The sequence below is a fragment of the Diabrotica virgifera genome, chromosome 5 (assembly GCF_917563875.1).
Source record: "Diabrotica virgifera virgifera chromosome 5, PGI_DIABVI_V3a".
NCBI classification, from domain to species: domain Eukaryota; kingdom Metazoa; phylum Arthropoda; class Insecta; order Coleoptera; family Chrysomelidae; genus Diabrotica; species Diabrotica virgifera.
Window position 1 is genome coordinate 246,762,817 of NC_065447.1, and position 17,071 is coordinate 246,779,887.

Sequence of the window (17,071 nt, forward strand, 5' to 3'; positions counted from 1 at the left end):
ATTAAATGAAAATATTTTCATCTCTTTGCAACTTCCCTTCGTTTTTTTAAATGGGACACCCTGTATATTTTTACATTTTTGGATTCTCTTTGATGTCTTCTTTCTTAAAATATGAGGTTTTGTAATATTATACAGGGTATTTTAAAAGATAATTACGTTTTTTATTAATTTCGTAGCAAAATTAACACCCTGTAGAATTGTAGTAGTTTGACATCTAAAACTCTACTTACGTTCAAATCTTTTTAATATACTCTACTATTGTTAAGAATAATTAGTATAGCCAAATTTTTAATTTTAGTATACAGGGTTGGTCGAAACTCGGAATGAGTATTTTCTGAGTTTTCTTAAATGGAACACCCTGTATTTTAGTATTGTAATTAAATGATATTTTATGGTACTTTTTTATTTCTTAAGCATTCCCTATACCTAACTGCTTTAGTTTGTGCTTAATTGTTAATCGCACCAACAATCTTAACTACGTAGGTATTTTGATAGCTAAAACATTATTGGTAATTTTAAGGACCAGTCTGGATTAATATGTATTTATTTCTGAAAAATTATTTGGGATTGAGTATTTTCACGGCCAACCTAATAAAATTTTAAGTATTTTTTGTTGCAATTAATATTTAGCTTTAATCACCAATAACTCACAAATTAAAGCAGTTAGGTATAGGGAATGCTTAAGAAATAAAAAAGTACTATAAAATATCATTTCACTACAATAGAAAAATACAGGGTGTTCCATTTAAGAAAACTCAGAAAATACTCATTCCGAGTTTCGACCAACCCTGTATACTAAAATTAAAAATTTAGCTATACTAATGATTCTTAACAATAGTAGAGTATATTAAAAATTATTTGAACGTAAGTAGAATTTTAGATGTCAAACTACTACAATTCTACAGGGTGTGAATATTGCTACGAAAATATTAAAAAAACGTAATTATCTTTTAAAATACCCTGTCTAATATTACAAAGCATCATATTTTAAGAAAGAAGACATCGAAGAGAATCCAAAAATGTAAAAATATACAGGGTGTCCTATTTAAAAAAAACTGAGTTATAAGCAACTTCCGGTATAACCGGAAATTGCAAAGAGATAAAATATTTTCATTTAATAGATCATCCTTCAAAACCCCTTTATTCCAATTTTCATGATTCTGTTGCCTTTAGTTCTCGAGATATTTCTAATAGGCCAGTTATCTGCCTCACCCTATATACAATGCTGTTTTCATGTGAGTATTCATAATGACATGAAAAATGAATTTTAATAATACTTACACCAAATATGAATAAAATATTGTAAATTTTATAAAAACTTAAAAACATACATTTAATATTTGCTGTATGCTACAGTAACAGTGATACAAAAAGCAAAATGTAGAAAACAGGCACGGCTACAGTGTTAATAATTTCTAATTTGCTCTTTTGTAGCGTACTCTACAGGGCTCTATACTATTTCAAAAAATACTTTAAATATTACACCCTGTACTCACAAAATTAAAAAATACTGCGATAAAGATAACTAACTTACCAGAGAAAAAAATAAATCCGAAAATGTGTTTAAAAAATAAGTTGATTCAATTTGTTTTTGCCCTTTACTTCCACGTTATTCCCACATTTTAAAGTTAAAATATCATATAACTTTAAAATGCTGTCAACTGTCAAATATTGACAGGTTTCATAGAAAAATCTTTATTAAAAATTTCAATACTGTAAAAATAAGTAGTTTATTTTATTATTTTAATTCTTTCATCATTGTATGATGTGAGATAATACGGTTTTAAGGCCTCGTATATGTTTTTATTCATTTATATAAATTCCCTTTTTACTTCAACTGATAAAATATGACAAAATATTGAGTATTTCTTTCACAAAACTCCGATAAAAGTAACTGACAAAAATAAGTGACAATTGCAAGTTTTTAGTGGTCATGAACTTCCATAAAATTTTGGCCAATATGCTTACAAAAATACTACAATCTCAGTTGTACACTTAAAATAATAACAAGAGACTTCAATGGAGCCAGTCTCAGAAAAATGCTTAATCAAATATACATGGCATAATTTTGGACTTACGTTTTTCAGTCAATATGCCACGACTTGGAATCACAAATATATTAAGGCCACTTGGTAATTGCAGTTATATACATAACACTGCATGTGCCGACATTAACAATTTTCAAGCAAACAATACAAGAATAAAAAAGAAAATAACGAATTTTTAAATTTGCTTTCTTTTTTTTACTTATTTTCTATTGGATTTAAAAAAAAATGACGAAGTCGTATAGTGGAAGAGTAACACAAACATTTCGTATATATGACGCATATGCACAAATGCGTCTCTCAAATGCTGTAACGTATGGATATAGTATATATTAAAAAACTGAACACAACTGAACGATAACCAAAACACTGTACTCGTACTCTGTTCATGGCATCTATATAAAAGGCGTTAACCGGAATTAAAGTCTTACAGATTTGAATATGTAATCATGAAATGATCACGAACTAGAAAAATTTTCTATCTACTAGTGATTCTGGACCAAACAAAGTAAATACCGTAAAATGGGGTGACTGACCATTTTGTACTTTAATCCTATAAAAATCATATTTTAAATTTTGCTACATTTTTGTATATGCAAATATGTTATGGGTTTAGGCGTCTACTTTCAGTACCTTAGATTATAATTACAAGAAAATAATCATGACTTAGAAAAAAAAAATAAAAAATGCCTTTGGTCAGAAAAAAATAAAAAATGCCTTTGGTCAGAAAAGGTTCACCCCATCTGGGGGGGTATATGCTTTTTGCCTGTTAAACTTATTTTTCTTTTAGGTGGGGTTAATTTGACCGTTTTTTAAACCATTTTTTCTTAATTCGTTATATCGGTGGATTTAACAACCCTTGGAATATTAATTCTTTTTTTTTTTAATTTAAAAATGAATTCTTAGATATTTATAAATTTGAATCGTTAGATATTTACAATAGATATTTTTCTATGTTTTCGGTCAAAGTAACCCCATTTTACGGTATCATCGAATTGTCTGGTATGGTTACGCCTACATATTCTAACATGTTTTTTTAATTACATATCAAATCATCAAAAAATTAATAGGTAACACTAAGCACGCCTTCTTAACTAGATGACAAAAATAGAAGAAGACCAAATTTGCAACTAGAATAATTCTCTTTGAGGAAAATAGTGCTTTCACTAACAAAATCACTTTGTGGACTGCAAAAATTGTTGGAATGTACTCCCTCTTGGATATACACTGACAGGCACAAAAAACGGCCACCCAAAAAAATGGGTAATATTTGATGTCTTGAATTTACTAAACTTGTTGTCCGATTTAAGTGATTTTTTTAATATATTATAGCCTTAATCTTGAACAAAATTTCTGTAATAATATTCTTGCTGGACAGGTAAACTATCATTGTATACCGGGTGTACCAATCAAACTGTGTTTTATTCTCAAAGTTCACCACACCCTGTGGAATATTCTAGCATTTATAAAATACTGAAATTCAAACTGAACTATAGCCTCAGGTTTTAATAAGATTTTGTTTTTTGATTCATTCGCTCATGTTGGATTATAAAAAAGTTAGGTACTTTAACAACTAGCCATGTTCTTAATTAATACAGGGTGTTTCTAAATAAGTGCGGCAAACTTTAAGGGGTAAATCTGCATGAAAAAATAATGGCCGTGTGCTTTATAAACACATGTCCGCAAATGCTTCTTTTCCGCGATACTGGATGTTGAATTATATTCTTACAAACTGACGATTTATTTATTGTTCTAAAACCGGTTGAGATATGAAAATTAATTTGGTAGGATTTAAAATACAGTTATTGCATATTTTTTGACATGCAATTGAGAATTTTATATTCTCCATTGGCGCGCATACGGGTAATATTACCCGCACGCACGCCAATGGTGAATGTAAAATTCTTAATTGTATGTCAAAAAATGCGCATTAAAAACCTCTTGAAACCTGCCAAATTTTATTTGCATATCTCCAACTGGTTTTAGAGCAAGAAATAAATCGTCAGTTTGTAAGAAAAAATTCAACATTCCGTATATCGCAAACGAAGCATTTGCGAGCATATATTTATAAGCAAACGGTCAATATTTTTTTATGCAGAATTATTCCTTAAAATTTGTCGCACGCACTGCGGCTTGGAAACACCCTGTATTAATGAAGAACATGGCTAGTTGTTAAAGTGCCTAACTTTTTTATTATTCAACATAAGTGAATGAATCAAAAAACATAATTTTAAGAAAACCTGAGGCTATAGTTGGGTTTTAATTTCAATATTTTATAAATGCTACAATATTCCACAGGGTGTGGTGAACTTTGAGAATAAAACACAGTTTGATTGGTACACCTGGTATACAATGATAATTTACCTGTCTAGCAACAATTTTATTACAGCAATATTGTTAAAAGATAAGGCTATAAAATATTAAAAAAATCACTTAAATCGGACAACAGCTTTAGGAATTTTAAGACATCAAAGACACCCCATTTTGTGGGGTGGCCGTTTTTTGTGCCGGTCAATTTATTTATGTCTCTTAATGAAAATACAATGACGTGACGTTACAATTGTTTTTGATCGTTTGAAATGATTTAAATACATAAAGGATTTTAAATTTGTACTTTAACTTATTATGATATTTTAAGGCGTGAAATTTTGGAAATCTTATTTTTAAACGAAACTTAACATTATTATGTAATAAAACAAAAATGTGCAAACTCTCTATTTGGTGTTACAAGAAGTGATAACTACAAAGAAAAACTCTTATCCTAATTATGTACTAAATCGATAACTCTTCACTTATACTTGTAAAAGCAATTTATTGTTAATTTGCAGCACCGTTAACTCTTCCACTTTTACGACTAAGTTAAAACTAATTCAGCTTTGCATAACTAGTCTGGGAAAGATCAGAAGTTTGGACAATGTCAGATTTTCGCCCACTACAAACATTAGGTTTGTTTCCAACACAATAAAAAACCGCCATGTAACAATCACGCTCCTGCGCAGTAAACAAAATACGTTTTAACAAAGAAATGATCGTTCATCGCATCGTCCTTCCGATTATTCTAACAAAAATTGTAATCGCCTAGTGACAGTTCTTGACGATCATTCCAGTAATCGGATAAATGCAAGTACTGGTTGGACTGTGGAACATGCGCACATGTGGAATAATGAGGAACATGCGCATAAACAGGTACAAGACAAGCAGTTTCGTGACGATTTCTGGACCTTACAACCATTGCGTGTTAGAACAAACCTATTGATTAAAACTCGCGTCTAGAAATTATAATATTTTTGGCTCCTTGGCTTCCACAAGGTCAAAGTTCTGACAGTTCTCTTCGAATGTAAAGTAAAATACCGCGAAATTCAAATATGATTACTAAGATTAAAAAATGTGTTAACTGTTATTTGAAATTTTTATGTATTAATAAAAATATTAGTTGTGCTGATTAAATTACGAATCAATGTTACAAGACAGACATAATATCATAAATTGCTTTCAGAGTAATCTAGTAGATGTTATTAAACTTTCCTACAATATTTTGAGGTTATGATTATTGTTTATTGTTAGTTACCTACATAAATATTATTTTAAAACTATTTCCGCTAAAATAGGAATATATTATATTGTCATAATATTGTATTATTTCTTGTAATGTTAGATAGACTCGACATAATTGCACCCAACAAAACGTTCAAGTGTATGGCACTATGTAATAAATGTTCCAAAAGATTCTCTAAATATTTAAATTTAAAAAGGCATACCACTAAGTTTCATCCAGGTAAGGACAAAACTAAAGCAAAACTATTTAGTGCTTTTTGGCTATTATTGTATACAGAATCAATAGGGGACATTATTTTATTTTGTTTCAGAAAACATAAAGTAGCTGACTAACTAGAATTTGCCCATATCAATGCAGTGCATGAATGCCAGAAAAATTATTCACACTTACAAACTATTAGAAACCATCAAAAAATTCATACAAAAGCGACCATATTGGAAAAAATCAAGGAAAGGTGCATATTGTGTAACTACGAAAATTCTTTAAAATCCAATTTAATTCTTCATTTTGAAGAATATCGTGCTAATAAAATAGAACAACAAGATCTTCACTTTTCTAGTGAACTAGAATTTCAAAAATGGAAAATTGACTTAAAAAAAAATAAGAATTGTCTTTATATATGTCACGTACAGTCATCCATACATGGCTGCAGAGGGCATTAACAAACAGAGTTAGTTATATTTGTAATCGTTCAGGCTTTTATGTGAAAAAATGTAAGGATATGCAGTATGTATTTAAAACCTCAAGGAAGCAAAAAAAATTAATGGAAAATGCCATTCTTGATTGAAAGTTAGTATTTTACCAGAAAACGGCACTGTTAACATAAATTTTATACAAACTTACGTTGGTCATAACAATGACATGGGTCATTTAAATATTACTAAAAATGAAAGAATAGAAATAGCTTCTAAAGCCTAAAGCTTCTAAAGAGATTCTGTACCGAATCTGGAATCTGTAATCTTCTGTACAGAATCTCTAATATCACCTAATACGGAAACCAGAGGAATTTTAGAAGCAGTTTTACTAGCTTTTTTTTATAAAATAAAAAACTATTTTTTATTTTTAGTAATATTTAAATGGCCCAAGTCATTGTCATGACCAACGTAAGTTTGTTAAAATTTATTTTAACAGTGCCGTTTTTTGGTAAAATACTAACTTTCAATCAAGAATGGCATTTTCCATTATTTTTTTTGTTTTATTGAGGTTTTAAATACATACTGAATATCCTTACATTTTTTCACATAAAAGCCTGAACAATTACAAATATAACTCTGTTTATTAATGCCCTCTGCAGCCATGTATGGATGACTGTACGTGACATATATAAAGACAATTCTTATTTTTTTTTTAAGTCAGTTTTCCATTTTTGAAATTCTAGTTCACTAGAAAAGTGAAGATCTTGTTCTATTTTATTAGCATGATATTCTTCAAAATGAAGAATTAAATTGGATTTTACAGAACTTTCGTTACAAAAACTGCACTTACAGTATCCTTTTTCCAATATCAATGCTTTTGTATGAATTTTTTTATGTTTACTAAGATTTTGTAAATGTGAAAACTTTTTTAAACAAAATAATATCCCCTATCTTTCTGTATACAATAATAGCCAAGAAGCACTAAATAGAAGTTTTTTCCTTACCTGGATGAAACTTCGTGACATGCTTTTTAAATTGGAATGTTTAGAGAACCTTTTGAGCTTTGAGACATTTGTTACAAAATGCAATACGCTTGAATGTTTTGTTGTGTGCAATTATGTCGAGTTTATCTAAAATTACAAGAAATAATACAATATTATGACAATATGTATAACAAAGAGAAGTCTTTAATATATTCCATTATATATTCCTATTTTAGCAAATCTGGTTTAAAATAATAAAATTTTTACCTTAACCTCAAAATATTGTAGGCCTTATGTGGGCCTTTTTATCTATATACTAGATTAACTACATTATTCTGAAAGCAATTTATGATATTATGCATGTCTTGTGTTAAAAATGAATAACTATTTTCAATTTTTTTTAATCAAATAAACAAGTTTAAATAAATAAACATTTTTTTAATCTTATTAGTATTTGAATCATGTTTGAATTTCGCGGCATTTTATTTTACGTTCGAATAGAACTGTCACAACTTTGACCTTGTGGAAGCCAAGGAGCCAAAAATTTTATAATTTCTAGACGCGAGTTTGATTAAAATGAGCCAGTCTTCTGCTTTTGGAATACGAATGTCGTGCCTTTTGTACAACTTAGGCATTTCTAAAAATCATTTAAAGCGAATATTTTCAATAAAATACAAAACTATTGACTTACTTTAAATTTTTTAGTCTTTGTAGAGGAAGACTCAACCGAATTATTATTGCAATTTTTTGATTTCTGCACGAGTCTGATAAATGTAGAGCAAAGAATCAATATATATTTTAAACCGTAGGTCAGTTATGAACTGAACACGACTGAATATATTGCATCCTGAATAAAAACCCTGTCACCTCTACTGTGTTTAATGTGGCCCCCGCGCTACTGTTGAATCTGCTTGGAGATACAAATGATTTTTATCCGCAAATATTCAGCTTCTGTCCTTTGTTATACCAAGGATTCGGATCCACCACTATATTTTACCTTATCTCTTCCGTTACAGCTGAATCAAATTAATTGTGTGTTGAATCTGAACCGATGATGCATCGCTACTATCCCCTCCGTTATTGTTGAATCTGGCACTGCAACTACAGTAACATAAAACCTTCAGTTAATGTAGAATTTCGGTAATGTCTAATTTATTGTCAAATCAGACCTGTGAATATGTTGCATCTGCCCCTGTTGTTATTGTTGAATCTACTGAATCGATTTTCCACGGAATAGCGCCTCAGTTGCTGATGAATGGGGCCCGCGATTAGGACCGAATATGACATCTAGTAAGTGATAAATTCGGTTCTCGAATATATTGGATCTAAAAAATCCACAAGGAAAAGAAAAGGTTTTCCTGTAGTTGGCTGTATACCATCAATCACAAAATTGGAAAGAAATCCTTTGTAAAAGGTATAACCTTTTATAACCTTAGTTATAACCTTTATACCTTTTACAAAGGATTTCTTTCCAATATTGGATCTGTTCCTTCAGTTACAGTATAATTATACAGTGTGTCCCCGAAAATAGTGCGTTCCTTAAAGGTACAGGTAGAAGGCACAATGTAGAGCAAAACAGTCTTATAACGGTTTTTTCTAAATTCATCCGTTTGACCAAAAAACGAAAATACATTTTGATATGCAAATTGAAGTCTGGCAACAACGCGCAACTCAAAAATCTAAAGATTAAAAAAGTAGGTTTGTAGGTCAGTTGCATCTGGTAGGTAAAATAATGTAAATATCAACCAAACCCATATCCATTATTTTGCAGGTAGGTACCTACGATGCCAAGAACCCCAAAAATCACACCTCAAAGTAAATAAACAAGGGGTTATTAGGTTAAATTTCCACAGTCACATCAAGTTCTTCTAGGCTACGTTGCCATGTCATTCAAATTTATGAAAATAAAAATTCACCTATATGGACAACAATGTAATTTTTTTTGGAAACGGTTAACTTTAAAAAAAAAATGTTATAGGACTTTTTTGGTCTAAATTGTGTGTTATATCCATACCCTGTATACAGTATAGTGATTATAGTCCTCCAGTTCCTGTAGAATGCGACCCGAGGCTATATTGAATCTGGCCTTCCTGTACCTACCTGTTGAATCTGGCTTGCTATTATGCTTAAACTGTGTCTCCAGTTACTGTACATCTATAGCGTATTCCAAACATGCTATTCAGTGTACAAGGATAGCCCCATGCCAACTAAATGAGAATTTTCTGACAACGTTGCCACTCTTCACGACAGAGGCCATGAAAAGTAGTATTAGGCAGGTACTTGTAGAGGATTATCGCTGTTAACTGCTGTGGAATACTAAAGGATGATTTATTTATGATAATTCACAGAATGGCAAACCCGCTTTTGACTACTGTTGACATATAATAAATCAAGACATACATGGATAGATTCAACGTGCAGACAAATAGTACGGATCGCCAAAGGAGACGTGAAAGAAGACAGCTACAGAAGACAAAGAGAACGTAGACCTTCCCTGGTAAAATATGAGTTGATTCTTTGGCTACAAACATCAAACGCATAAAAATCAAATAAATAGTCCTTAGCCTGGATGGATAAACATCTACAAACGTTCACAAAATTCATGTAATTCTGTAGGAATTCTTTCTAGACGGATACCCAAAATTATTTTATAAACATAAACACATCACAATTGCCAGACAGTAATATTTATAGTATCTGATGAATTGTAACTTGTTTAGGCGCTAGAAAAAAGAGATATATAAATGATTACATGTTTTGATCTAAGTATTGACCGTCTAAAAAGAACGTATCGTGTATATTTCTGTCACAAACTGTTGAGAAGTATCGAAGTGGACGAGAGTGAACTTAAGTCTTGTGTAACATCTTCTTCGCGGCTTTAATAAGCGGTGTCAGAGTCCTCAATTCCATCCTTTCTTCTAGGAAAGGATGCTGCAGCAACTCCTTAGCACAAGCTCTTTTATCGACATCAACTTGAAGGCACAAATCCATGAAACTTTGCAGTTTTTCCGATAACGTGTCCCATCGTACGATTTTGGGCCTTCCGTTGGCGGTGATGAGATACAAAGCTCTCAGTGGCGGCTCCCTGAGATACGGTGGTTCCCCGTCCAGCATTTCGACGATCATTATACCTAAGGACCAAATGTCGACTTTCTTTCCGTACTTTTGTCTGGTTACGACCTCTGGAGCCATCCAATATGGAGTGCCTACCATGGTTTCTCTTTGTTCGTTTCCTACTACGTTGGCGCAGAATCCAAAGTCGGTGACTTTTACGGTTCCATTCATACCTAAACATAACAAGAAGCATTTATTAAAAAACAGATCACAAAATATTTTGCTTAATAGAGGACACGACATCCTTTGACAATCATAATGATTATAGTCTAAATAGCCAAATTTTCAGCGTAGCAAGCAACCGACAACGAAGGACAGCCATATATGTTCCTAGGAAAATCAAAGCCTCCCCACGGCACAGCTTTGTACCTCAGACGTAACTGCGGTTAAAGTGAAATGGCCATGGGGAAAGGCCAAAAATAGAGAGTTGATACTAGCATCGGTCTACCTACCCTCAGATGCAGCTACCCTATCACCAACAAAGGAGATGGAAGATCTGGTAGACCATTGTCTCAGTCAGAAGGTAGAACTCATTATCGGTTGCGATTCGAACTCTCACCATCTAGGCTGGTCCAGCAGAGATATCAACGCTCGAGATAATCCCTTTGTGACTATATTATTAGAAAAGATTTGTATGTATATCTTAAATAGAGACAAGGAACCTACCTTTATTAATGTTCGTAACGAAACACGTCATGAATAGAAACTAGCAACAGCTGAAATATCTAATAAAATTCAGAACTGGCAGGCATCAGAGGACATCTCTGTCTGACCATCGCTGGTTGGCTTAGTCTGGAAAAAAGCCTTAACAAATCTCACAACCCTAAGAGGATGGATGTAGAACTCTAGAACCGACTTTTAGAAGATGCTCTATGGAATGAAGAGGCATCAACCCCGGTAACTAATACAGAATTGGAAAGGTATATGATATACAGTCAGTATGGTGCAAATGAAAGGAATAAATTCGTTATTTCGTAAAACGGCGACTAAGGAAAATTCCCGAAACAGGTCGATTTTTATTTTAAAATTATGATATTTTGGCATATATGGCATACTAGTGACGTCATCCATCTGGGCGTAATGACGTAATCGATGATTTTTTTAAATGAGAAAAGGGGTCGTGTACTAGCTCATTTGAAAGGTTATTTAATTCTCTATTCAATAATATAAACATTTATATAATTATTTATATAGGGTGTCAAAAATAATGTTTTTAAATTAAATTATTTGACAAAAAGAAGAAGAATGTATGTAATTTATTTAATTTAAAATACATTTTACTGGTATCACAAATCAGAAAAAAATGTTTATTTCACAAATAAACATTGCTTTTCGCTTAAATTAAATATTCAAACTTCCAAGAGGCAAGTGGCTGGCTGGAGCTGGCTTGACCATTGAATTTAATCGAAAAGCAATGATTATTTGTGAAATAAACATTCTTTTCTGTTTTCGGATAACAGTAAAATGTATTTTGAATTAAGTAAATTACATACATTCTTCTTTTTTTTTGTCAAATAATTTAATTAAAAAAAGAATGTGTGTGTACTTTGTACGCACGTAAGAAGTTATACTTCTATTATATGATTTCAACGAAATCAATATACATACTTTAAACAATTTATTCATATTTTATTTAAATATTAAACTAATTTTAATACTTACAAAAATTTTTATTAAAACAATACCTACCAAAAATTAAAAAAATAAAAGAATAAAACACACGCAAACACATTGAAACATGAAACAAAGAAATGATTTCTGAACAATTGTTGAGAAAATTTTAACTAAATACGTATTTTCTGAAAAAAATATAATAAATATACTTACAATCATAAAATGTATAGAAAAAATAAAAATTTGCATTGGGAATTGAACTTGCGTCTATCAGGTTGTTAGATTATTTTGAACTCGCCCCACGCAGAATTTAACTACCGAGACACGTGAATGAAGTGGGAAGATATAGCATCTAAACGTTTTAAAATTTTTTGACAGTTACTTATTATCTTAGTTTAATCAAATAAGTTTGATTCTTGTGGAATTAAAATACAACAAAATATAGACTAAAAAAGCAATATATTAGATGGAGATTTTTGTTGGTAAATCAAAGCATTACCTAGGTAGGTAAGTGGCTAGGTTAGCTAGGTAGGTACATTTTCCAAATAGGTATTTAATTTGTAATTTTTTATTACAATACTCAAACATTTACAATAAGGTACGTACCTGTTGCTTTTAAAAACTATTTGAAAAGTCACTATAATAATTATAAACTTGCTTTTTGTCTCTGTCCTCACAACAATAAAAACTAATATACACAACATTTGTTTATGCATAATATCCATTTGAACAAATATTGACAGATGATTTTAACACCCAATCAGATCCCGTATAACGTTTGAGCGACTAAAACCATACTGTCGGTGTGCGCATGCGCCCAGCAAAATAAAAATTCACCCTCGTGCCCAAAGAAGTATAACTTCAAAAAAAATTTTTGGACACCCTGTATAAATAATTATGTAAATATTTATATTACTGAATAGAGAATTGAATTACCTTTCAAATGAGCTAGCATATGACCCCTATTCCCATTTAAAAAATCATCGATTACGTCATCACGTCCAGATGGATGACGTCACAAGTATGCCATGTATGCCAAATTATCATAATTTTAAAATAAAAATCGACCTGTTTTAAGATTTTTGCTTAAAGTCGACGGTTTACGAAATAACGAATTTATTCCTTTCATTTGCACCATACTGTATACAGGGTGGTTCATCTTATTCGCCTCGGTCTCTGTACGGAAAACCACTTGATATTTTAAAAAATTTTCTTCACAGAAATATACAGGGCATTTAATACTACAACCTAAAAATAATGTAAATTATACAGGGTGTTCCAAAAAAGAGTGGTATATCAAAGTTATATTTTTTCTTATGGAATGCCCTATATCTGATGACATTATTGAATTGACCTTAAAAAATAAGCTATACTTTCATAAGGGTTCCCTATACCTAAATACAGGGTGTTTTGATTTATTTCGATTTTTATGTGTATAAACACGACATAGGTACTTATGTAATTCTAATTTTTAAAGCTTACAACTTAGGAAATCTTTAAATATTTAAAAAATGAAGGGAGATAGGTATAGGAAACCCTAATAAGAATTGAAAGCTAAGTGAACTTTCTACTCGATAGACTAGTAAGCTACAGGGTGTTCCATTTAAAATAAGTAAGTAATTACAGCTTGAATTTGTTAATAGAACAATCTAATACTTTGACCACCCTGTAAAAAGATAGGTATAGGAAACCCTAATACAAATTGAAAGCTAAGCAAATTTTCAACGCGATAGACTAGTAAGATACAGGGTGTTCCATTTAAAATAAGTAAGTTATTACAGCTTGAATTTGTTAAAAGAACAATCTCATATTTTGACCACCCTGTAAGAAATTTTGTTGCAATAAGCATCTGTTTAAGTATGCTAAATAGTCTATTATTAAGATCCAAGAAATAGTTTGTTACTGCTTCTTAGATTCGTAGATATTTATTTTTTTCTAAAACCTTACATTTTTATAAAAATCGAAATAAATCAAAACACCCTGTATTTAGGTATAGGGAACCCTTATGAAAGTATAGCTTATTTTTTAAGGTCAATTCAATAATGTCATCAGATATAGGGCATTCCATAAGAAAAAATATAACTTTGATATACCACTCTTTTTTGGAACACCCTGTATAATTCACATTATTTTTAGGTTGTAGTATTAAAGGCCCTGTATATTTCTGTGAAGAAATTTTTTTAAAATATCAAGTGGTTTTCCGTACAGAAACCGAGGCGAATAAGATGAACCACCCTGTATATCCAAAACAAAATAAGCTATGCTTAACAAAAATCTTGTCCGACAAGGATGGTCCACGAAAATCGCAAAATCAACTCTTGGTGGTGCACTGAACTGGAAGACTTTAGGAAGACAACAAGAACATTTTTTATTAGAGCGAAACGCACCAAACTCAAAGAGGATTGGGATTCTTATCAATCAAACCTCAGAGAGTTTAAGAAAGTCTGCAGACAAAAACAAAGAGCTGCTTGGAGAGCCTACTGTGAGGAAATCGAACATTTCCCGCAGGTTTCCAGGCTACAAATAGCGCTCTCAAAAGACCCATATCGGTATATCGGCATATTAAATAAGGAATATGGATTATTAATACGATCAAAAAAACGTTTAACGAAAATTGGTGGGTACGTAGGATTTTTTGACTCCTAAAAGCGAAACCAAGGTTACATGTAGCCGATAAAAAAAGGTTTCAAAAAGCAAAGCGCCACTAAAAGTCACAAGCTAAATAACTTTAAATGTGACACAGTCGAAAAAATAACAGTACTCACCTAGCAACACATTATCCGATTTGACATCCCTGTGAATGGTGCCCCTTTCGTGCAAATAACTAATGGCTTGCAGCACTTCGCAGCAAACAGCAGCAATCTGGCCTTCTTTCATCACCGTTTCGGTAACCACGTCCGTCAGCGGACCTCCGTCCAACAACTCCATCACGACGTATAAGTGGTCGTCGTTGACGACGAAGGCGTCGAGGAAATTCACTAGATTTTTGTGTTTGAAATTCTTCATAATCTTAATCTCGCTAAGTAAAAGATCCTTCTTGTGTTGCTTTGTCATATCAATATCTTTAATGGCGACTAGTTCACCTGAGAAAGAAAAAATAACGTAGAATAAAAATACGAAATCGTTTGTAAAAGACATATTTAAAATTCTCTAAATAAAGGTTAGGTACATTAAATTACAGAACGTTTTCGTATTAAAAAATCCATCATCAGTGTTACTAAAAGCCAAAAAATAAGTATAACCTAATTAGTTAAGAAAAAATGATTTAAAAAAGTTGACTAAGGTTAAAAAATGCAGAGGTCAGAGGGCAAAATGACAATTGTTATGATATACTCCAACTACTGTAGTAGTATACTACTGTAGTATATCACAACAATTTTCAACATTTAAAGGGTTTTTATTCAAAACATTTTGGTGGCTCAGGCATGCTATTTTTTGTAAGTATGACTTCTTGCATTTTTTAACCTTAATCAACTTTTTAAATAATTAATTCGAACTACCTGGTATAATTATATAAATGAACTGTACAATGATGATAGATCCGAAGAACTGGAGACTTTAGATGAAGGTGAAGGACCAGAAATACTAAAATCAGAAATACTACATTCTATAAAATTGGCAAAAAACAAGAAAGCCGTTGGTCCTGACAACATACCTACAGAAATGTTAAAACTCATAAATGAGGAAAACATTGGAATACTAGTCAAACTTTTCAATGATGTTTATTCGACTGGTGATATCCCTGAAGATTGGTTAAAGTCCAAATTCATAACCCTACCAAGAAAACAACGTCCGAAAAACTGTAGCGTTTATAGAATGATAAGCCTTATCTTATGAGCCACACTGTGAAAATCTTTCTACGTATCATCCACAGTAGAATCAGAGATAAATGTGAACAAGACCAGGATGAAACACAATTTGGCTTCAGAAATGGACTGGGAACCCGGGACGCACTCTTTGCTCTAAATGTATTATTGCAGAAATGCCGAGATCAAAGGAAATACGTCTTTGCTGTATTTATTGACTATGAGAAGGCCTTTGTCGTGGGCCACGTCAAAGGTACTTGATAGGGCACGTTAAGAAGAAGAAATAATTTTTTCTTAACTAATTAGGTTATACTTATTTTAGGGCTTTTAGTAACACTGATGATGGACTTTTTAATCCGAAAACGTTCTGTGATTTGTAATTGTGATGTAACCTTTATTTAGGGAATTTTAAATATATCTTTTACAAAGGATCTCGCATTTTTGTGATTTATGGTATACAATCAGCCAGCCAGCTACAGGAATTTGATTTTCCTCGTGGATTTTTTAATGCAGAATAAATACAAACTAAAAAACTTGAAAGACGTACGAGTTTATACAAACCACGATTTGAGTAAAAAAGACAGGAAAATGCCGAGTACGATAAGACAAAGAGCAACCGAAGAAATAAGAACTGGAAAACAAGTAAAAATGTGCTTAAGCAAGATAACAATAGAAGGAGAGGTATGGAAGTGGAATAAGGAAAATGAAAAATTAGAAAAAGCGAAAAACTGATAAGTGCCGATATAACTGATAGAAAGGAAAAGACCCAAGCAAGGAGCAAGGCAATGCTTACTGATTACAATGAGTTGGAAACTATAAATAAAAAAAAGTAAGAAGTTACACTTCTATTATATGATTTCATCGAAATAAATATGCTTTCAACAGGTTATTTGTATTTTATTTACAGATTAAACTAATTTTTACTTACTACTTTCCAAAAATGTTTATTAAAACAATACCAAAAAAAAATGGAAAACACACCCGGATTCGAACCGGGGACTTCTCGATCTCCAGTCGAACGGTCTACCACTGAGCTATACCCCCTTTGTTTTTACGGATAACAAGATTTCTAAGTGACAAATAGATCAAGTGAAGTATAAAAATACTTTAAATATTACTTACTATATTATTCCCAAGGAAGACAAATCCAAAGACACAAAAATTATATTGTTCTGAAGCTATTTCCTTGTGGCATTTTTATGATTAACTATTTAGATGGGAAATAAGCCACAATTAAATTGAAAAAATAATTTTATTAACGTTTCGAAGCCCAAATCGGGTTTCATTGTCAAAATACAAAATACTGTTAATAAAATTA

General features: G+C 31.5%; 1 protein-coding gene across 1 annotated transcript in view; it reads right to left on the bottom strand.

The window, feature by feature from the left end:
- Positions 1–8,198: 8,198 nt before the first annotated feature.
- LOC126884767 (serine/threonine-protein kinase PAK 2) overlaps positions 8,199–17,071 on the bottom strand; it is a 30,390-nt gene continuing 21,517 nt past the window's right edge. Inside the window, exons 4-5 of the mRNA XM_050650985.1 lie at positions 14,713–15,030; positions 8,199–10,506 (exon numbers count right to left, since the gene is read on the bottom strand). Coding sequence (XP_050506942.1) covers positions 10,067–10,506; positions 14,713–15,030 — 758 coding nt within the window. The 3' untranslated portion in view covers positions 8,199–10,066. The remainder of the gene's footprint in view (positions 10,507–14,712; positions 15,031–17,071) is intronic.